Source organism: Gossypium hirsutum, chromosome A08 (genome assembly GCF_007990345.1).
Source record: "Gossypium hirsutum isolate 1008001.06 chromosome A08, Gossypium_hirsutum_v2.1, whole genome shotgun sequence".
NCBI classification, from domain to species: Eukaryota; Viridiplantae; Streptophyta; class Magnoliopsida; order Malvales; family Malvaceae; genus Gossypium; species Gossypium hirsutum.
This window is the reverse complement of record NC_053431.1, coordinates 121844046-121865886: the sequence shown is the minus strand read 5'-3', so window position 1 is coordinate 121865886 and position 21841 is coordinate 121844046. Positions and strand designations below refer to the sequence as shown.

At 29.1% G+C, this 21841-nt stretch overlaps 3 protein-coding genes across 3 annotated transcripts; 1 reads left to right on the top strand and 2 right to left on the bottom strand.

The window, feature by feature from the left end:
• Positions 1-214: 214 nt before the first annotated feature.
• On the bottom strand, positions 215-2415 carry LOC107893826 (uncharacterized). Its single transcript, XM_016818931.2, has 3 exons — positions 2184-2415; positions 1480-1628; positions 215-594 (listed from the first exon to the last, which is right to left on the bottom strand). Exons 1-3 carry the CDS (start codon positions 2278-2280, stop codon positions 517-519), a joined length of 324 nt encoding a protein of 107 aa, XP_016674420.1. The 5' UTR covers positions 2281-2415; the 3' UTR covers positions 215-516.
• A 2951-nt stretch (positions 2416-5366) lies between these two features.
• Positions 5367-7386, bottom strand: LOC107893822 (probable glycerol-3-phosphate acyltransferase 3). Its single transcript, XM_016818917.2, has 2 exons — positions 6606-7386; positions 5367-6521 (listed from the first exon to the last, which is right to left on the bottom strand). The coding sequence occupies exons 1-2, from the start codon at positions 7326-7328 to the stop codon at positions 5628-5630; spliced, it is 1617 nt and encodes a 538-aa protein (XP_016674406.2). The 5' UTR covers positions 7329-7386; the 3' UTR covers positions 5367-5627.
• An 8115-nt stretch (positions 7387-15501) lies between these two features.
• LOC107893816 (importin subunit alpha-4) lies at positions 15502-20133 on the top strand. The gene is made up of 10 exons (XM_016818906.2): positions 15502-15917; positions 16744-16840; positions 16934-17025; positions 17115-17246; positions 17490-17675; positions 17808-17971; positions 18193-18271; positions 18528-18656; positions 18934-19061; positions 19492-20133. Exons 1-10 carry the CDS (start codon positions 15696-15698, stop codon positions 19874-19876), a joined length of 1614 nt encoding a protein of 537 aa, XP_016674395.1. The 5' UTR covers positions 15502-15695; the 3' UTR covers positions 19877-20133.
• Positions 20134-21841: the final 1708 nt, after the last annotated feature.

Sequence of the window (21841 nt, the reverse complement as noted above, 5' to 3'; positions counted from 1 at the left end):
TAAAACGATTTGGTACGCTAACATAGATGAAATATATGATTGAAGGAGAAGAGGATTTAGTCGTTGATATGGAAAATGGTGACACCAAGCAACGAAGATGATACCGCTGGATTTCAAAATGAATCAGCAATGAGAGGTGAAGGGTTGAATATTAATACGATCAAGAAAATATGAAAACACTAATTGCGGGTGTATGGCATAAGAAGAGATAAAATGACTAAACATCAAGGAAGTACATTTTGCTTCACTAAATTCAATGTGCCATCCATTGGATATCCTTTTTTCCCCCCTTTTTTGAACCTAAACCACTAAATTCATGTCCATTGAAACAAGGAGTAAGGTGACCAATGATTGCAAATAGAGCTTTCCCCCCTTTTTTGAACCTAAACCACTAAATTCATGTCCATTGAAACAAGGAGTAAGGTGACCAATGATTGCAAATAGAGCCCTAAAGCCATTCTTTGGTACAATAACATCACCATCTTAGCATAGCTCCCAAAGGATAAAACTTATTTATCACACCTTCACTGGTTCAGCTCTCGGCCTCCACAAACCCAGCCTATATTTGTGGGCATATTTCAGTATCAGCTTCCTCTGCCACACCAAAATCAAAAACCAATCAATGACTCACTCAGTCCTTGTAAAAACTAAATGATAATAGCAAAGGGTTTTACACCCAAAAAAACAAAGCTTCCATAATAAAATATGCTTAGTGAGGGTATCAAAGTTTAGTATGCAATATGAATGAAACTGACAAAATATGGCAATAAAATTGCACATGAAAATAAGATTATCTCACCAAATGTCAATGATATATGCCAACATTCTGCTCTTGATGTAACAATGAGCAATCATAAGTATAGAACCTAACCTTTTCAAAGTTCATGATAAACCAGCACATTATCAAAAACTACCACTAAAAGCAACTTCTCTAAATCCCATTAAAAGGTTCCCCCCCACCCCCAACTCTTCTAAAACAAAGTAGGAAACTCAAATTTTATAATACAAAATTAAAAGAAATTGCTATCCGACAATGATTGCTGGAAGAGATGAGGATTTACTGATGCTAAACCAGTCTGACAACTTTATTTCCGTTCTATTCTATCCTAATATTTCAAACTATTCGTAAGAGTCTGTATCTTTCAGCATAAGCTTTGTTAGATCGTAAGGTGATGCATGCACACAAACTGCTCAAACTGGTTTGGCTAGCTGCAATGTAAGAACAGTATCATTAATAGTTTGGCTAGCTGCAATCTCCAGTTTGATAAGTGCCATGCAAGGATACTATAGTTTAGGAGATTGTCGGAGCAGTAACAGAAACATGTACATAAGCTATTATTCTATTAATGATACTGCATAACTGGATAATCAAATAATAACTGCATAAAGGTACAATGAATAGGGGTTCAAGCAGTTGCTTGAAATTGGCATGCTTATCAAAGAAAATTTGTGTTTAGAGTGCGAGTTGGGAATTATTACATGTTTGCAGGGAATTCCAATCTTCTTGAGCTTAAGAGTGCGCGTGACGAGCAGTTTCTGAAAGTCACCAATCTCAGATTCCAGCTTTGCTACGTGAGTTTCAACCCCATGCCCTACTCCATTCAGAAATTCTGGAATTCCAACTTTCACTGCAATATAATAAGATCACTTCTCAAATCCATTTTTCACCAATTTAGGATTACAACTATAAAAAATAAATGACAAGTAAAATAGAATTACTGTTGGCAAATTTTCCTTATAACATTAGGGAGCAAAAACCTTTGTAGAGTTGAAAATGGAAAAAGTTCAAATTAAGGTCTATGTAGTAGCTATTTTAAACTAACATAACTTGAGGATCCTAATGACAACCTAAAGAAAATGAATTAAAAGGCCCATATTCCTCTCTTTTATCTTTCTTTTCACGCATTTCCTTGACAGTAAAAGGATTAAAAAGAACAAACCAATTAAAATTAGCATCACTTAGCTATTCATCCAAGTTCAGTGAATCCTGAAAAATAAAAACTTCCTCTCAACAATTAAACAAGCAGCCAAATAAAAAACGCCAAGAGAAGCAAAACCCAAAAAACTAACAGGTTAAACACAGAAATTTATTATATAACTTTCTCAGGAAACAAACAGAAGCATAGGAATGTTTCATTGTTAATGTTCTTGCAAAGGTTTACGATATAAAGAGAAGATCTTACCAATAAAAGGACTGGACTTGGAGAAGAATCTCGAGAATCCATATGGATTTGAAATAGGAATCGTTCTTGTGTGGTTCAGAAATTGCATCAATGCCATACTTAGGATTGATTTTGCAGACAAAAGGCTGAGCTGTTAGGTTTCCTGTCTAGCAGCGAACAAAATTGTTGGGGTTGATTAAGCTGCTAGGTTTTCTTTAGGCGAATTATAAAATTTAGGTTAAAATATGCTCCAAGTCCTTGTAATCTTTGTACATTTGAAATTTAATCTTTTACTTTTATTTTAATGAATTTAATTCATCTATTTTTTATTTTAAAAATACAAATTCAATTGTGAATTTTTTTTATGGATAAAATATGAGTATTTCTTTTATTTTAAAATATCAAATCAACAAACTTAATAGAATATTTTAGTTAGAGTAAATAATTGGACATAAATTTTGAAATCTGAAAATAAAACTAAATTTCTGGAAATAAAAGTAGAGGGATTAAATTTCAAATTATGAAGATTATATGGACTTGGATCATATTTAACATAAAATTTAATTATTTAGAAAAAAAACTATAAAATTTAAGAATAAATTGCACCAGAGATCCCCAAACTATAGATCACATTATAAATTGGTCTCTAAACTTTCTAACATTCCAATTACATTTCCAAACTTTGAAGGTTATATCAAAAGTCCTTTCTGTTCTAAAACCATTAATTTCACTACTAAGTGACACATATAGCATAATTTAAAATTAAAAAAAAAATTAAACCTTAAAGTTAACCAAAAAAAAACCTTAGAAGAAAAAAATAAAGGCAAAAAAGCAAAACTTTTGTGCAATTTACTCAATGAAAGTTTTTTTTTTCTTTTAACATTTCTTTTAAGGTTTTTTCTTTTTCAATTTTAAATTATGCCAAATAAGATCTAAAGTGTCACTTAAGGTGAAATTAATTGTTTTAGTAACAGAAGAACTTGATTTATATAACTTCAAAAATTAAGAAATTTAATTTGAATATTTTAAAATTTAGGAATCAATTTAAAATATAAGTCACAATTCAAGGAAGTTGAGTGAAGTTTGCTCCAAATTTATTTAAATTCAAAAAATATAATTTAATTTTATTAATTTATTTTCTATACATAGTTTTCATAGGGTTTTTTTTTCAAATATAACATAAAAAATTTGTCAATCTAACACTCCTTTTTTATTATTTGTCAACACTTAGATTTTGACCCTTTTAGATTATTTATCAAAACATAAGATATTTGGTAGCGGAGAGAAATAAATTTATGAAAAATAGATTTAGTTTTTTTTTAAAAATAAAATAGTGAAACATATTTAATTAAATCGACTATGATTGAAGGCAACATGCAGTTTTGAAAGTTAGGAAAATGGCTAAATCAATTTTGCTATTTTTCTAATTTTCAATTGTGAAAACATCATATTAACTTAAATCACATCACGATTACTGATATCTCACTATCCTTTTAATACTACTAATAAATATTTTGAAAGACATATTAAATTGATAATTTAAAATTTTTTTCTTATTTAAAAAGTAAATCAGTTTTTTCAAAAATAATATGAAAAAATAATTTATTTATCGAAATTTATTGGTTTGGGTTGAATGTACTCCTCGCTTTATCTCTCTTTTGCTTATTTTCTCGTTGATTGATTTATCGATTATTTTTCTAGAAAAATTTTTAAAACTTGCATCTTTCAATATGAAATTTTAAGGATTTAGCTCATTTCTTTCTTTCTTTCTTTTTTTTTTTTGATAAAAGAAGTAGATAGATGAGTGGAGAGTTTTTCTTTAATAATAGGGTGAATGCATTTTTTATTATATTTTAAATGTGAAAGTATAAAAAAATCTTTTTTGATTAGTCACATTCCAATTAAGTTTTTAATATGATAGTAAACAATTATTAATTTTATGACCATGTTTTGGTCAATGTAATCAGAATTGATCAAAACGAGTTGGTACAATTGGTAAGGACTGGAATTTTCACCATTGCGGAAAAGGGTGTTGGTTGTTTCGGTTTAGTACTAGAACAGTGCACACCAATTAGTGTGACCAAAATTTATTGAAATGAGCCAATGTGACCGTACAAATCAAAATTTTTACCAGTGCAAAAAGGGGTGTTGGTTATTTCGGTTTAGCATCGAAACGGTGCACACCGACATGTACGATTAGAGCCTGTGTAGAATCAACCACCATCAGTGAGAGGTCTAGTTTTTGAATACAAGGAGGATTCTTCACTAGAATGTGTTAAAACTAGAATTACTGATTATATTGAGTTCAAATACAGTGGTTTATTCTCAATGAACTAAGCTCCACATATATAGTGAAACTGAACCGTATAAACAATTTTATTATTCCTCATTTTATTGTGGTTATTGTAGTTTTAACAAAATTGTCAAACTTTTGTTCATACCCTCTTTGGTGTACTTAACAACTGTTTAGGTCATCTATTCAACAAGCTTGATAATTTTAAAATCGAGATTGTAATCATTTAATTCTATCTCAATCGTATTTTAAAAACTTTGTTAGTTCATTAAATCCAAAGTCAATGTAGTGGTCAGGGGCGAAGCGAGGGGGTTGGCATGGGCCCTGACCCTCCTAAAATGTAAAATTATTATTTTGGTCTTTAAATTTTTTAAAAATTTTAAATTAGTAAAGGTAAAATTACACTTTAGCTCCTTAAAATTATAAAAATTTAATTTAATCCTTTACAAATTATAAAGATATAAATTATAAAAAATTAAAATTTCATCTGCCCCTGAAAATTTTTTTTAACTCCCCCACTTGTAGTGGTTGATTTTTTATTTTTATTTTGCTGCAACCTCTTCTTTTACAAACCTGTGTTGCTCAATCAACTCCTTCCCAGTCCCACCCGACATGATAAGATAGGAGATGGCATATTCTATGATATCCATAACCAACCCTACTAGCTTTGGAAGAGCATGTACATGGAAATGCAATTTATTCACCTTTTTATCAATCATTACACATTTAAAACTCATTTATGGAAGCTACTCAGATTGCATATGTTAAACTAATTTAGCACTTTTTACAGCATATGTTAAAATTTGACATTAATTACCAAGTTCCTTTATAACCGACAAAAGTAATCTGAAACCTTCCACTAGGCCCATAACTCTTCCTCTTATCCATTTTGCAGTAGGCCAAACTGACACTAAAATCAACAAGTTCAATTCAATTCATGGTTTAGAATTTTTTATATTTATCACAATCATCTTTCCGTAATAGACACAAAACCAAATTACAGATCATCAGCTATCATTAAATTCCCCAACGACCCCAATGCTCCCATGTCTCTTCCCTACAATACTCAACACACACACAAAAAAAAAAAAAAAAAACACTAATGAAGCAGCAAACTTTTGTTTTGAGTTTATGGTAATGGTATATTCATGGGCTGATCGTATATACTAGAGCTACACTATTCCTTCATTACCTGCCAATATCATGTACTTATCCTTTCTTGTTAAAGATGTACACTCAAAATTCAAGGCTTTCCCAATCAGTGCCTGCACATGATTGGCTACCTCAAACTTTGATTTCCCTCCTTTACATGTGTATGATTTTGGTAGCTTCTCTAGAATAGTAGCAGAGCAGTGAGATGTTGGGTTCATGAGCAAGAACACGGGGTCTAAGGATTTATACCCGCCGGCCGTTGTTCCGTAGAACATGCTCACATGGAAATCTATGGCAACCGGAACTATGCGGTCGGTTTTCTCTGCGAATAAAGGACTAAACCTCAGTAAATATGGTTCCCTGCAAGTGGTTCCTTCAGGACAAATAACTATATCACCTTGTTGTAGTTGTTTTTCTATCATCTTTGAGTCTTTCTCCCTGTTTCTTGTTAATCGAACTGTCCTAATCGGCGCAAACAGCTCCGTAACCCGACTTAAACTGTATGTGACTGCAGCTAGGCTGAGACTCGGAGGTCGAACTTGAACAAGACCCATTGAAAGGTAGACCGGATCGAGCAGAGTTCTGTGGTTGCATACATAGAGCAGACCACCTTCTTTACTTAATTGTTTTAGCTCATTTGAGACACGGCCGTCGTCGGGGATAATTAAGGTACCTCTCAAACCTGTGAAGTGTAAGAATAGTATAGACAACTTGTATGGTAACAGGAAGAAGACTATGGCTCTAACAAGGAGTAGAAAAATCCCAAAGGGAATCCACATGAAGATGAACAAAGTAGCAATAGGTGTTGGCCTTAAAGCTAGTCTTCCATCATGGAAAATCAATGGTCTTGGATATTTCTCCCTAGGAAGCGTTTGCCAATTCTTCTTGTCAGCTTCACTTACCATGTAAACAACCTGAATGATACCAACAATAACATAATTACTTTTTGTTGTTAGGAAAAAAAAAAGTAGCAAAAACAAGCAAAATTAATGGCAAACCTCACAACAAGAAAAGAGTTGGTGATGAAGAGAGTTATTGAAGCAACTTATGCCAATAACAGGTGAATCCATTTTCCCTTCCCTAGGAACCTTTTCAAGTTCCATGGAACCACTGCTTGTCTTTATGTCCTCCATCAAGCCTAAAAAATGCCCACAAACCACCTTCAACTCTCTGCCTACAACATACTCAATCCTCAGATAGTCTTTCAAGAAGCAATCCACCATAACTCTAGGCATATCGGTGACTGCTATTTTTGTGCCACCGCATTTCATCACCATATCAAAGCCTTCATTCCCAACATCCTCTAACAAGAACTTGGGCAACACCGTTCTCCCAACACTAAAACTTGCTTCCTTCAATCCCACAAAGCAAACAAACACCATAATCTTTAGCCCCCATTCTTTACCGACCAAACAAACGATAGGGTACAAAAGAAGCAGGGTGAAAGCTCTTAATGGCCCTCCAGCTTCAAAGGCTACGAGCAAGAAGTAAGGGAAGACTGAAGAAGATTTCAACAGTGCCCCCTCCATATGAAACATCAATGTTTTGTTTAAAAGTGTTCCTTGTCCTTTTCCAAGGAAAGGGTATTTGTTGAAATCGGGTTGGGATGCATGGGGGCTGCTGCTAGCTTTTCTCTGAATGTATATTTTATTCCAAGTTCTGGTGAACAGGACTTTTTGCATGAAGAGAAAAAATTTGAAGTTGTATGGTTTTCCGGCCATAGTTTTTGACAAAATTTTTCAACAATGAAGAGATCTTATACATACAAATGAGATTAGACTAGATTAATTTGAATGTAAAAGAGGCTCACAAGTGGCGATATCAGAAATGACACCAGGATTAGTCTAGATGATATTTCTCAATCAGATGTTAGAGACTTGGACCCTGTCCAAGTCTATAATTATGTCTAAACCCTCAATTAATTCCGACTACCAAAGACTTAAAGCTACAGTTCATCTTTCTTAATTTTGACATCAGCCATCAGCCATGCATGAAGCTAAAGCCACAGTTCATCTTTCTTAATTTTGACAGTTTTAATTATGGGATTTCCCTTTTTTACATATATCCATTTTCACATAAATCATTAAAGGGATGGTTAAGCAATCAGCAAACAAAGATTGGATTTCATCAACAAAAGGCGTGCAGTACATGCATGTGAAAGGATTGTTGAAACATGAAAGGATGAGGTGGTCAAGGTATTTCGCATCTTAGTCAGTGTTTTTAGTTTTTATACGTAACTGCTCCCCCTTTCCTTTACCTACCCAATTACAGCACTTTTTTCTTTAGTCAAACTAGATTTTATTACCCGTGAACGAATTTTCTTTATATTTTGTTTTAATTTATATTAATTATTATATTATTTAATAAATAATAAAAATATATATATTTTTACTAAATTATTATAATTTTAAAATGATATTTTTTTATACAATATTAAGGTGGGGATGAGAGTTGAACACTGAAAAATTAAATTTATTACTTTTAGATATTAATAAATATAACTTTTATTAAATACAAATATTAAATTAAAAAAAAGATAGCAGGAATATAAATTCAGATATCAAGCCTGTTAAATAAATAGCAATGTGGATGATTACCGATACAATGTTTTGCTGCTTTTGCATGAAATGGGAGATACCATTTGGTTCTCTTTCCTACTTATAAATTAGGGGTTGGATATTTTAATTAAAAGTGAATCATATATTTCAACTTGATAAATGCCGGGCATACTCATAATTGAAATTTTAATTTAATAAATTTAATAAAAAAGCAAAAAGAATAAGAGAATTTAAATAAATAAAATTTATTATATAACATAAGACATAAAATTGAAAGATATTTAACTATAATCAAGTTGATATAATAATTTTGATTACTTTAAAATATTTCAACCCACTATAATTATACAACATTCAGCAACGAATTCAGTGGGCTTGCAGTAGCTCGACTCTCCTTAAAATAAATTTTTTTATTGAGGTGTTTTGTAGTTTAATAATGATAAAATTGTACTTTGACCAATCTAAAAATGATAAAAATTTGATTTAATCTTTTACAAATTATAAAAATATAAACTATAAAAATGATAAAATTATATTTTTACAATTATAAAAATATATAATTTAATTTCGTCCTCCCAACAAATTTCCTAATTTCATCCTTGGTAACATAATGCAATTGGGAAGAATGGAGCTATGAAAAATATATTGGCCTTTCAGCTAAGATCAAGGAACTACGAAGAAATAATATTAACACAAAATAAATAAATTTATGAAAATATACATAAAAAGCTACATATGTATGAAAAGTTTTAAAAACAAATAATATTATTTATATGGTCTGAAATTATTTTAATATTAATTTTAAATTATTATTTTGATTTGGATGTATGACATATCTGATTTTTTAATTTTAATACATGAGAATTTTCATGTAAATTTTGTTAGAGGGGCATATCATATATCATTCGTGAATAAACTAGTATAAAATTTGAATTTTAGAGTAGGTAATGCAAACGTTGTTGTTGGAGCAATATAATATCATTCGTGAATAAGTTTCTTTTTTAGTACACAATTATTTAATTCAATAAGTTGTCTTAAGTTTTCTATGCTATAATCATTTACTTAGAAGAAAATAAAATATAGATATTTATCTTTAGACTGATGAATCTAAATTGTAGAGACCAAAATACGAAGAGATGACAGTTTTCTTTTTATATTACATATAAGTTAATTAATACCCTAAACACAAATAAAAAATAATTAATTTTGTCCTAATAATTTATGTTGCTTATCATCTACATGGGAAAATAACTTTCCCACCAATTATTATGTGTCTATCAAAAACTTTGAAGTTAGAAAAAGAAGTATTATGTACCTAAAACAAAGAAAAGTCATACATGTCTTAATTAGGTAATTAATAGGTTTTGGTGCGTGATTTATTTAGCCTTCAGCTTAGAAGAAAATCAAAATAAAATGGAGTATTTTTTATAATAATTAATGAATAAGCGATTATTTTGACCCAAGACAACCGGTGTCTATCTAATATGATGTAATGGAATTCAATCACCAATTAATTCTTGTAATTATGGATTTAGAAATTAGAAAATGAAACTATAGCTTTTTCAACCCAAATCCTTACACCCTATTTTCTTGTTCCACACGTTGAAAGATAAATTACTAAATAAAAGTTTTATTTTTTATTTTAAAAATTCAATCTAATTATTAAAATTTTTAAATATTTACTGTTAAAATTAATCAAAATAGAATTTTGATTAGGCCGTCCTTAGAGGACGTGACATATGATTGATAAAAAATAAACATGATAAAATTGATAAGTTTTTGACATAAATTATCAACAATGATAATGATTGGACTAGAATTTTTGAAATGAAAATTAAGAGAATTGAATTTTTAACTTTTAAAGTACATGACTAAATCTCAAATTCTATACTAGTTCAGAAACTAACAACATATTTTAATTTTTTTTTCTTTTGTAGAAACAAAATTACAATTTTTTTTCATGGCATGAATAAATTAGTGTTGTATCAATATTGTTGGAATTAAATTGGATAAATCGATTCGACAGGTTGAATCAAGAATTGATAGGTGTATCTGTTCGAGCAATGACATTAAATTGAGTTTTGAGTGAACCACTTGGAATTACTATTGAAACATAAAATTAAACCGACTGAATTAAAATTGATTTTTGAACGAACCACTTAGAACTACTATTAAAACATGAAATCAAAACGATTGAACTAATTTAAAAAATCGATTGAATCAGTATGATATTTTTATTAGCCCAAACCTATAAAATATGGCCCAAATAGGTAATAGAAAAACCTCAAAAATGTAAATCTAAAACAAAATTCAAATAAAACCCAACATAAATAAAACGTAAAAATAGGGGTGAGCATTCGATAGAATCGAATCGAAAATTTTCTAGTTAATCAAATTTTCGAATCTTATTTTATCATCCTAACTTAATTTGAAGTTTTCTCAAATCGAGTCGAGTGAGATGAAATTCGAATCGAATATATTTGTTCGAGTTAAATTTTAAAAAAATGACTTTAGTGTTGTTTATTTTTATGTAATTTTTTAAAAAAATATTTTTTCATACAACAAAAAATTGAAGTAAATAAGTGAATAAATAAGTGAGTAAATAGGTAAAAAATAATTAAGAAGAAGAAGGAATGAGGGTTTATTTTAGGCTTTTTTGAGAAAAATAGATTTTAGGGTTTGAATTGAATAGAAATGAAGAGAAAAGAAAAATAATTGGGGTTTGGAATTTGCTGGGGTTTTGATTTGAGGGAGGGATTGGGATTTAGGAAAATAAATCTTTGGGGCTTGGGCAGATGGGCTTGGGGAAATGGAAAATATAAAATGTTTGGGTTTGGGGGAAATTGGGTTTAAGTAAAAGCCTAAAATTTAAAAAAAATTAAAAAATATAGTTTATATTCGGTTTATTCGAATTATTCGAGTTATTCGAATTCGAAAATTCAACTCAACTTGAACTGGAAATTCGAAAAAAATTCGAGTTGATTCAATTAACTCGATTCGAATATTTCAAAATTCGAAATTTTTTTCGACTTTTTTGAAACGAATCGAATTTTGCTCACCCTACGTAAAAACTATTGGAAAAAAAAACTTAATTTTTTAATAAATTTTATTGAAAAAATTATTGAGTCTAATTAATAAAAAAATTAGTTATAAATATTTTCAAATAAAAAATAAATATAAAGTTTTATAAAAAAAAAATTCAATAAAATTTTATGTGACTTAAGAATTCATCTAAGAATTTCACAAATAATAAGACTTTTGTTTGAGCTATAGATTGAAAAGTTGCCAGTTTTCAATATAATCAAATGAATTATATGTGACAATAACATGGATATTAATAAAAAAATTGAATATTAACAATTTTAAGATTTATTAAGAAGGAATTTTAGTATAATACTTCTTAATTTATTTTTTCCATTTTTATTTATTAATAATTTTAAATAAAGCATATGTTTAATTTTTATAATTTTAAAATTTTTAAATCAAAAAAGATAATGCTTTTCATTTATTTATTTTAAATAGATTTTAAACTTGAATTATTTTACACATTTTTTTGAAAAAACTCATTTGCATAATTTTAGTTAGCATCGCAGAGGTAAAAATTTTAAATTATAAATATGATATTAGTGTTTCTTTACGGAAATGAAAGTAATTTTGTTAAAAAATAAATTTCTTAATATAGACATGTATCTAATAATTTTTTTAATAATTTGAATATTCTTGCAACACATGTTACAAAAAAAAAGTTTTCTAATTATTATTTAAAATTTAAATATTTCTAATTATTTGAAATTTAAATTTATTTTGATCATTAAATTAAAATTCTTTTAAATTATTTTAAACTAATTCAAAATGATATTATTTTTCTTATATTTTGATTAAACAATAATTTATCATTTTTTATTTATATTAAATATATTGAATGTTAAAAGAAAAACATATTTAAATAAGCGAAAATCATTTTTAAAAGGTTTGTTGTAGTATTAAATATTTTGAAATGTTTATATAAATACCTAAAGTGTATCGCATGAGTATACAAATTAATATTATAATAAAATAAGGTAAAATAATAAAATAAGGTAAAGATGCATAATATTATGACAAGTGATATATTTTTATTTTTTCTATTTTTTTAAATTAATTTCTATAATTTTTAGTTATTCATAAAGTGTTATTTAGATTATAACCCCAAAGTTTTACATTTGAAAATGTCAAGTTGTTTTAGGTTCAAAATTTATGATTGTCTATTAAAATTATTATTTATTTAATAATTTAAATGACATGTAGGATAAGAATTTTAAATTTAAAAATATTTTTATTAGAAAAAAAGTATTTTAAAGAAAATTTAAATTATACAGTAAATTTTATGTTTTAAAACCACGATTCTTTATTTAACTTTTAAATACTTTCAATATATTTATTTTTAATTTTACTTTTAAAAAATTCGTATTTTGAATTTAAAATTAAATATATATATAAATTTTCATTTTAAAATAAAAACTCTTTATTTAACGTTTGAATAAATTTAATTTCAATTTCAATTTTAAAAATGTATTTTGAATTTAAAATTAAAAAATTATATAAAAAATCAAAATATACCTAACCAATTTTATTTCAAATTTTAAAATGATCATTTGATTTATTTAAAAATAAAATCTCATCTCTTTATTTAACCTTTAAATTTTAATTTTAATTTTTAAAAAATTATTTCAAATTTAAAATTAAAAAAAATTATCTTAAAACTGACAATATACCTAGCCAATTTCATATCAAATTTTAAAGCTGTCTTTTTACTTATTTAAAATTATAATATCAAATTTTAAAAACAAAGAAAAAAGTAACTTTATTATGTTATAATTTATACTAATTAGATTTTTTAATTTTAAGGATTTTTATACTAATTATATTTTATTATATTATTGATTGTTTATAGGTTTGAGTTTAAAAAAAATTAAAAACTTTTTCTGAAACATTTAAAAAATTTATTATAAATAAATTTCATAAGTATTAAATTAATGGATTCCATGAACATTTTTTTTATTTATGTTTAATTTAGGAAATTGTATATTACAATATTATAACAATTTAAGACATTATTTTTATCAAATAAAATATTGAATTAGCCTTATATTACTATAATAATATGAGATTATAGAGAGAAAAAAAAAACAGAGTTTATGTGGTACATTTTATATGCTGCCATTTGACGCATTAATACGATGCTAAAGATAATTAATAAATTTTATTAAAAAAAAACTCTTAATAGATTTCAATTTTGAAATAGAGTTTAGAGTTTCAAATTAACATTATTATCGGTACATATGAACGTGAACTTAAGTAATAATACTTCTCATTTAAATTAAATAAATGATTAACATGTTACACATTTTTTAACATAAAAATTAACATCAACAATGGATGTCTCATAATCTATTTAACATGAATTATTAACGTATTAAAAGGTATTTACATATTAGCCCACCACCATTGGATCACATGATCATCCATGAGGGTCCAATTCGATCATCACTTTGGGCTGGATTCGCGCAACAGGGATAAGAGGGATTGTCCGACCCACATGCGGCACAACCGAGTACCAAAAAAGGTCATAGTTCAGAAGGTTTGGGAGGCACATCCCTTGATGCCCGTGGAAGCTTTTGTAAGCACCTAGGAGAGTCCTTAACTTACATACTATACACAAATCGCCTTAGACTAGATATTTTAGGCTAGGATCAACCTGGACCGCTTGATTAAGTGATGTAATGCGGAGCAAGTCACCCCACCCCACATTTGAGCACGAGCTTCAGCATTGTAATAAACCCTTTTAGCATTCTTAACGCTCTTGTCCTCTTACTAGTACTTTTCTTTTGCTCATACTCTTGTCAGCAGCTTATGTTCTCACTCACGCTAAGCTTAGAGATCATTGGTTGTTTGACTCAATTTGAATTTGTATGAGTATGATAGAAGTTTTTGTATTCGAAATTAGATTATATTCTATTTCATTTGCTTAAAAAAATTAAGTAAAATAATCCTCGTACATCAGATTAAAGAGTAAATTAATTTTTTCTATTAAAATTTCATTTATTTATATTGTTAAGAACTTGTATTGTTGACAGAATAACTGAATAGTAACATATAACGTGTTATATATATCTCATGTCAGCATATAGAGACAAATTTTTAGTAATATAAATGGATAAATTTTTTAATAAAAATATCAATTTATTCTTTAATTTAATGTATTGGACAAATTTATCTATTTTTTTAATAAAAAATAAAGAGTACATAGAAAATTTTCCACATAACTTCCAGGCATGTTGTAATTAGTGGTACAGAAATTATTAAATTAGGGTTGGTGGGCGTGAAATTGTGAAGGTAAACATTAAACTTTGAAGCTTTTACGTACTCCATTTATTTTGGGCCGTCTTTCATAATTATGAACCCTAAACCTGGAGGTGTTTTTTTTGTCATTTGGGCTAAATATATAGTATATTATTTTCCTTTGAAAAGAAAGTGAAAATATACTATAGCTCCTTATACTCTTAACAAATTTAGAATTTAATCTATATATTTTTATTCTCAAAAAATTAGTTTTTTTACTTTTTATAATTTAAAGTTCATGTCCAATTGTTAACCCTCTTAATTTTTTTTGTTAAATTAGCTGGTGTAATATTTTAAAATAAAAAAAGCACTCACTTGATAACAATTTGACTTAAAAAATGACGCTATAATGAGCTTAAATTTAACAAAATAATTTTAAAAGTATTAATAGTTAGACTTAAATTTAAAATCTAAAAAATTAGAGGGACTAAATTTCTATAAATACAAGTATAGGGATTAAATTCTAAATTTAAGAAGGTTACATCGACTTATGGAATATTTTAACTTAAAAAGAATGGTCCATATCACTCCATAACAATTTTTTAAAGGTTAAAATATGCTATAAGTCCTTATATTATTCAACAATTTAAAATTTAGTTCATATACTTTTATTTTCAAGAATTTAGTACTCTACTTTTCAGATTTCAAAATTTAAGTCTAACTATTAACCTTGTTAATTTTTTTTGTTGAATTCATATTTATTACAATGTTACTTTTTTTTAATTACATAGTAGTTAAATGAATTTTTTTTTATTTCAAAATGTCACACCAAAAAATTTAATAAAATAAATAATAGCGTTAACAATTGGACCTGAATTTCGAAATATGAAAACTAGAGAGACTAAATTCATGGAAATAAAAGTATAAAAACTAAATTATAATATTTTAAAAAGTACAGGGACTTATAAAAATTTTAACCTTTTTAAAGTTAGTATTTTGTTGGTCGACTCAGCTCAGTGAGTCGCTGAGTTTGTCAAAATGTAGTTAAGAGTATTAGAGCATAAAATGTAGTATATATAAAAAGGGAAAAGTAGCAATCGATTTTCTACTTCACATTCTGTGTCTACCCTCTGTACCTTCACCCACGAATCGATCCCCTTTTCATTTATTCTACAAACACATCAAGACAGGGATTCAGAAAAGAAGAGAATGTCGCTTCGACCAGGTAGCCGAACTGAGGTGCGGAAGAAGAGTTACAAGACGGGGGTGGACGCGGACGAAGCCAGGCGGAGGAGAGAGGACAATTTGGTTGAGATCAGGAAGAACAAGCGCGAAGACAATCTCCTTAAAAAGCGTAGAGAAGGCCTTCTTCTTCAGTCTCAGCAGCCTTTGCTTGATGCTGTCCAAAATGCTGCCGCTATTGAGAAAAGGGTACCCTTTTTCTTTTTCTTTTGGGTGTTTCGATTGATGGGTTTGGATTGGATTGGATTTGTTTATGGGAATTTTGGGATCTTGATGCTACTGAGTTGTTGCTTGTTACTTAGCTTTTGTTATCATTGCTGTTATTATTCGATTGCAATTGTTTATTCTTACGATCGGAAAGGAAGGATATTCCATTATTAACTTATGTTAGAAAAATGAAGAAGATTTCAGCAAGATTTGGGTTCTTAAGTCAATGGAGATCTTTAAACTCACTTGATTTGTTTTTCTTCCTTCCTAATATTTTTCTGTGGTACAAGTATTTTGATAAAGGAAGGGGCTTTTTTATTTAAAATAAACCAAAAAAAAACTTCTTTTATGTCTGCTGCAAAATTTCCCTCTTGTTTCAAGTATTTGAGATTTAGTCTTTTGAGTGAAGGGTTTGATGAAATACATGTTTGTTTTAATTGACAGAAAAGGGAAAAGTGGAGGTTTAGGGTTGTTTATTTAGGATTACAATATTCTAATTTTCTATGATCTATTAGCTTTTCTATGGCAGGAGTGTTTTGTTCCAATAACCGTTTGCTGATTGGTTTTGTTGGTTGATAAAATGAATGTGGTTGAGGGGAAATTTTAGTGTTTTCATGAGGCAGAGTTGAGATTTGGTAAAGGTTAAATGTGTTTTAACATACTGTTCTTGAGTTAGGTTATCTAACCATCGGGTCTGCCCGAATGTAGAGGAAGTGTGGGAGAGGATTTTGTTACGGTTTTGATCCTCCCAGTTTAGGCTTTTCATTATTTGGATCCTGAACGTATTACTTGTGGTGATATCTAACAGTTGGAAAGTATCCCTTTGATGGTACAAGGGGTGTGGTCGGAAGATCCTGCCTCACAATTAGAAGCCACAACTCAGTTTAGGAAGCTGTTATCTATAGGTAATTTCCATTTTCTAATTCATATTCTTAACAGATCTTTTATTAAGTAATATGTCCATCTACGTTGTTGACTTTCTTCTGCTTTACTTGTAGAGCGCAGTCCTCCAATTGATGAAGTAATCAAAGCTGGAGTTGTCCCTCGATTTGTGGAGTTTCTTGGAAGACAAGATGTACCTCAATTGCAAGTATGATGTCTTGTGTGTCTTTTGTTTAAATTGAAATAATTTGTATACGAGATCTTATCATTACTGAGACTACTTCCCTTTGATTTTAGTTTGAGGCTGCCTGGGCTTTGACCAATGTTGCCTCTGGTACATCTGAGCACACACGGGTTGTTATTGAACATGGTGCTGTTCCAATGTTTGTTCAGCTGCTTAGCTCTGCTAGTGATGATGTTCGCGAGCAGGTCCATTTTTTTTTCAATAACTCATTTTTATCTGCTGTACCTGTTAGAATAACAAAAATCTCATACATCCCAAGTAACTTATATCGTTAATGTTTTAGTTTTAACTATTACATTTTCTGCATGTGCTTTACCTGCCAGAGCAGTATATTTTACCTTTGATCTATGTGCACATGTTCTGATAGTCATTTTTAGCTCCAGCAACTGATGTGTTTCCTATCCTCGTTTCCTATACATTCTGTTTAGGCTGTATGGGCTTTGGGTAATGTTGCTGGAGATTCACCAAGTTGTAGAGATCTAGTTCTTGGTAATGGTGCACTTATGCCATTGTTGGCTCAGTTAAATGAGCGCTCTAAATTATCCATGCTGAGGAATGCTACTTGGACATTATCTAATTTCTGCCGTGGCAAGCCACCGACACCATTTGAGCAGGTAAAGATTGTAGAGGCTTCTGTGGATATCATAATTATAGAAGTTTTCATTAGCTTATTATTGTTTTTAGCAATTTATCTTGGTAACTTATAGAGCTTATGGGTTATGACGACAATCTTGTGTTCTTTTCAGGTGAAGCCTGCTTTACCAGTTCTACGGGAACTTATTTACTTAAATGATGAAGAAGTTCTCACAGATGCTTGCTGGGCACTATCTTATCTTTCAGATGGCCCAAATGACAAAATCCAGGCTGTCATTGAAGCTGGGGTCTGCCCACGACTGGTGGAACTTCTTGGGTAAGCTTATGAGTACTCTAGAAATACTGGAATGTTAACAACCTTAGGTTGCTATCCTTTTCTAAGTACTTTTTTAGCGTGGATCTCATGCACCCTCTCCATTTCAGCTACCGCCAATAGTTTTCGCTTTTATCACAGGGTTTTTATCTCTGTATACTTTGTGGGTTATTCTTGTTCTAATATTTTGACTACTGGTGCTGACCAAAATTCAATCATGCCAGTCATCCATCGCCGACAGTTCTTATACCTGCTCTTCGCACTGTGGGAAACATTGTCACTGGTGATGACAATCAGACTCAGGTATAAAGTGCATTTATTCATGTTCACAGCAGTCTTGGCATCATTTATGTTGTTTACTGCACTCACATTCTTGTTGCGTTTGGATTGCCATCAATCAACTTTATTGTGAGTGTAAGGATATAGTAAACTAACTACATATTCTTCCAAATAGAATCAGTTATTCAAAGCTCTCTTGTTGTATTATACAAAAGAATTGTTGTGAAGTTGTTTCTTTCTTTCCTTTAAAAGCTTCAATAACTCTAGGTATATTTTTCAGTTTGTGATTGACAACAAGGTGCTCCCTCATCTCTATCAACTTCTTGTACAAAATCACAAAAAAAGTATCAAGAAAGAAGCCTGCTGGACAATCTCCAATATAACAGCTGGGAATAGAGCTCAAATACAGGTATAGTTTCTCTATCTGCCCTCTTTTTATGAAGATTTATTGGCTCAATTTGTGCAGTGGCCTGAAAGGTATAATAATTCAATCATCTTGTTTGGCTGCCTAAGATGGCGTGTCATGTGTTGCTGATAATTCTGAGGTGTCAATAAATTTTAGTTGACAAGCAACTGAAGCTTTGCTTATTTTGACTGTGACTTAAGTTGATACTAGTTTCGGGGCATTGACATATTAGAGGCACTTGTGGTGTTATTGATACTTTTGTTGATTTTCTGTGGCTCAGGCAGTTATTGAGGCCAATATTATTCTTCCTCTTGTACACCTTCTTCAACTTGCGGAGTTTGACATTAAGAAGGAGGCTGCATGGGCCATCTCGAATGCCACCTCTGGAGGATCTCATGAGCAGATTCAGTATGTCCTCTGCCTTTTCTGCTTACATTTCAGTTTTTCCTCTTTGGATCTGATAATCATGCATTGCAAACCTTCATGCATGGAATCACTTGAGAATATATGCTGTGATATTGTCCAAATGCAATATCAGCATCATGGTGCACACATGTACTCAGATATCAATTGGTACAGGCATTGTCGGCATACTCAACTAAATTAGTTAGTTTAACAGGGTAATGAATGCAGCCATTGTCTTTATTCTTTCTTCCAGTTTCTTCCATCATATATTAGGTTTTGGTCATGCTGTTGTGGCAATATGCACTGAAAATACGGTCCTCATTTGAGTAACCTTACATGATAATGGTTCTTAACTATATTGCTTGAATCATATGCATGTGAGACAGAATGTCCCTTGAATGTGGGGAACCTCATATGATGTGTTATTTTGCAGATTCCTTGTGAGCCAAGGTTGCATTAAGCCACTCTGTGACCTACTAATCTGTCCAGATCCACGAATTGTGACGGTGTGCCTGGAGGGGCTTGAGAACATTCTGAAGGTTGGTGAGGCTGATAAGGAAATGGGAATGAACGGTGGAATCAATCTATATGCACAAATGATAGATGAGTGCGATGGGTTGGATAAAATTGAAAACCTGCAAACTCATGACAACCATGAGATATACGAGAAGGCTGTGAAGATCTTGGAGAGATACTGGGCTGAAGAGGAAGAAGATGAACAGAATATCCAAGATGGTGGGAATGAAAATCAGCAAGGCTTTAATTTTGGGGTGAACCAGCAGCCAAGTGTTCCACCTGGTGGCTTCAAATTTGGTTGAAGTGTTTTTAGTTTGGGAATTGGGACCCTAGTTTTGTAGGTCTACTACATTGGTCGCAATGAAATTTTTAAAAGACTTGTTTTTTATGTTTTTGCAATTTGGTGGGTGGGTGCCAAGGGGTCAGGGTTTTTGTTCTGGCGCAAAGGCTTTTGCTGTGTCTGGTTTTGGTTTATTTTGGAATGTGTTGAAAGGGTTTAAACTTTGATTTGTATTTCTATATTTCCATAGGAAAAATATTCCTTGTGGTTGTGGTCAAATCTGGAAGTAGCGTTGATGGTTTTCTTATATACCAATGGCACTGAGGGGGCCAAGTCTATACTTGGAATGTAAAAGATATCCAATGTATATGATTCCTATTTATCTACCCCTCAATAATCTATATTTTTAACAATAATTTTTTATTTAAAATTATTTTTAGAGGTCTTAAATAGATTTTATAGGTCAATTTATTTGGTAAGTTATGTATATAAAAAAGTCATTTAAAAGCAATGGATATTTTTAATGAATCTAATATCTTTTATTGTTATTAGAATTTACTTTCTTTTGGAATATCAATTTTATATTAGTGTCATGCCCCATTCTTATAAAGGAAATTTAAACTTTATATTCAAAAACTTCATTCCCTTTTTTATAGAAATATTAGGTATTAAGTATTTCAGTTCATTTGTGGTCTCTCATTAACATATCTTACAAATAATTTAGTGGCCTTACAATATTCTTTTGAAAAAGACAAAAGCGCATGTAAGAATGTTTTTTAAAATTTAATTTTGATAAGTAAATAGATATTTCTGAATTTTTGTTCTTCATTACACAATAATAGTTCTATAAAAAAGTTATTAATGTTTTTTCTTTATAAATATGATTAATTTTGATGATGGTATGCAATAAGTCAATGCCCAATTAATTATATTCCATATATTACTCTAAAATTTTCAATTACTTATATTTTTATACTCTAAATATTTACTTTCAAGTTCCAAAGTAAATCTCAAAATATAAGACTTAACAGTATAAAAAGCCCTCAAACTTTAAAAAAAAAAAGCAATTAAGCCTTTCCTTTTTCTTTTTTTTTTTTCACTCAATTGGGTACTTGAACTTTCAAAATGCATAAAAAAGACCCTCAAAATTTTTCAAAAAAGCAAATAAAGCCATACTCTTATTAAAAATTAGAAAAAAAACTATAAAAAATATTAAATTTTAATAAAAATATAAAAAATTTAAATTTTATTAAAAATATTTTTTATAAAAATCATAAAAAAATAACACAGCTTAGTTTTTTTCAATTAAAGTCATCACGTGTCGCAACACAATGTGACATGTGGTGAAAAATGATGAAAAATAAAAATCAATAAAAGTTATAAAAAAATTATAAAATACTTCTTTTGGTATAATAAATTTTATAAATTTTTTTTACGAAAATTATATTTCTTTACAGTTTATATATATAAAAAATTATAAAATTTTATAAAAATCATAAAAAATTATAAAATAAATAGAAATATAAAAAAATTATACAATTTTATAAAGTCGTAAGAAAATCATATAAAATGTAAAGAAATATAAATTTTATAAAAATTATCATACCAAAAGAAGCATTTTATAATTTTTCTATGACTTTATAGAATTTTATATTTTATAAATTTTTTTACGATTTTTATAAAATTTTATAATTTTTATATATATTTTTACGATTTTTCTATTATTTTATAAATTTTATTAAATTTTTAATATTTTAATTTTTTATTAAAATTTAAATAATATTTATATGTTTTATTGATTTTAATTTTTTATAATTTTTTTTCTAATTTTTAATAAAAGCAGGAGCGTAATTGCTTTTTTAAAAAAAGTTTGTGGATCTTTTTGATGCATTTTGAAGTTTAAGTATCCAATTGAGTGTAAAAAAAAAGTAAAAGCTTAATTTTTTTTTTGAAAAAGTTTGAAAGTTTTTTTTATAAATTTTGAAAA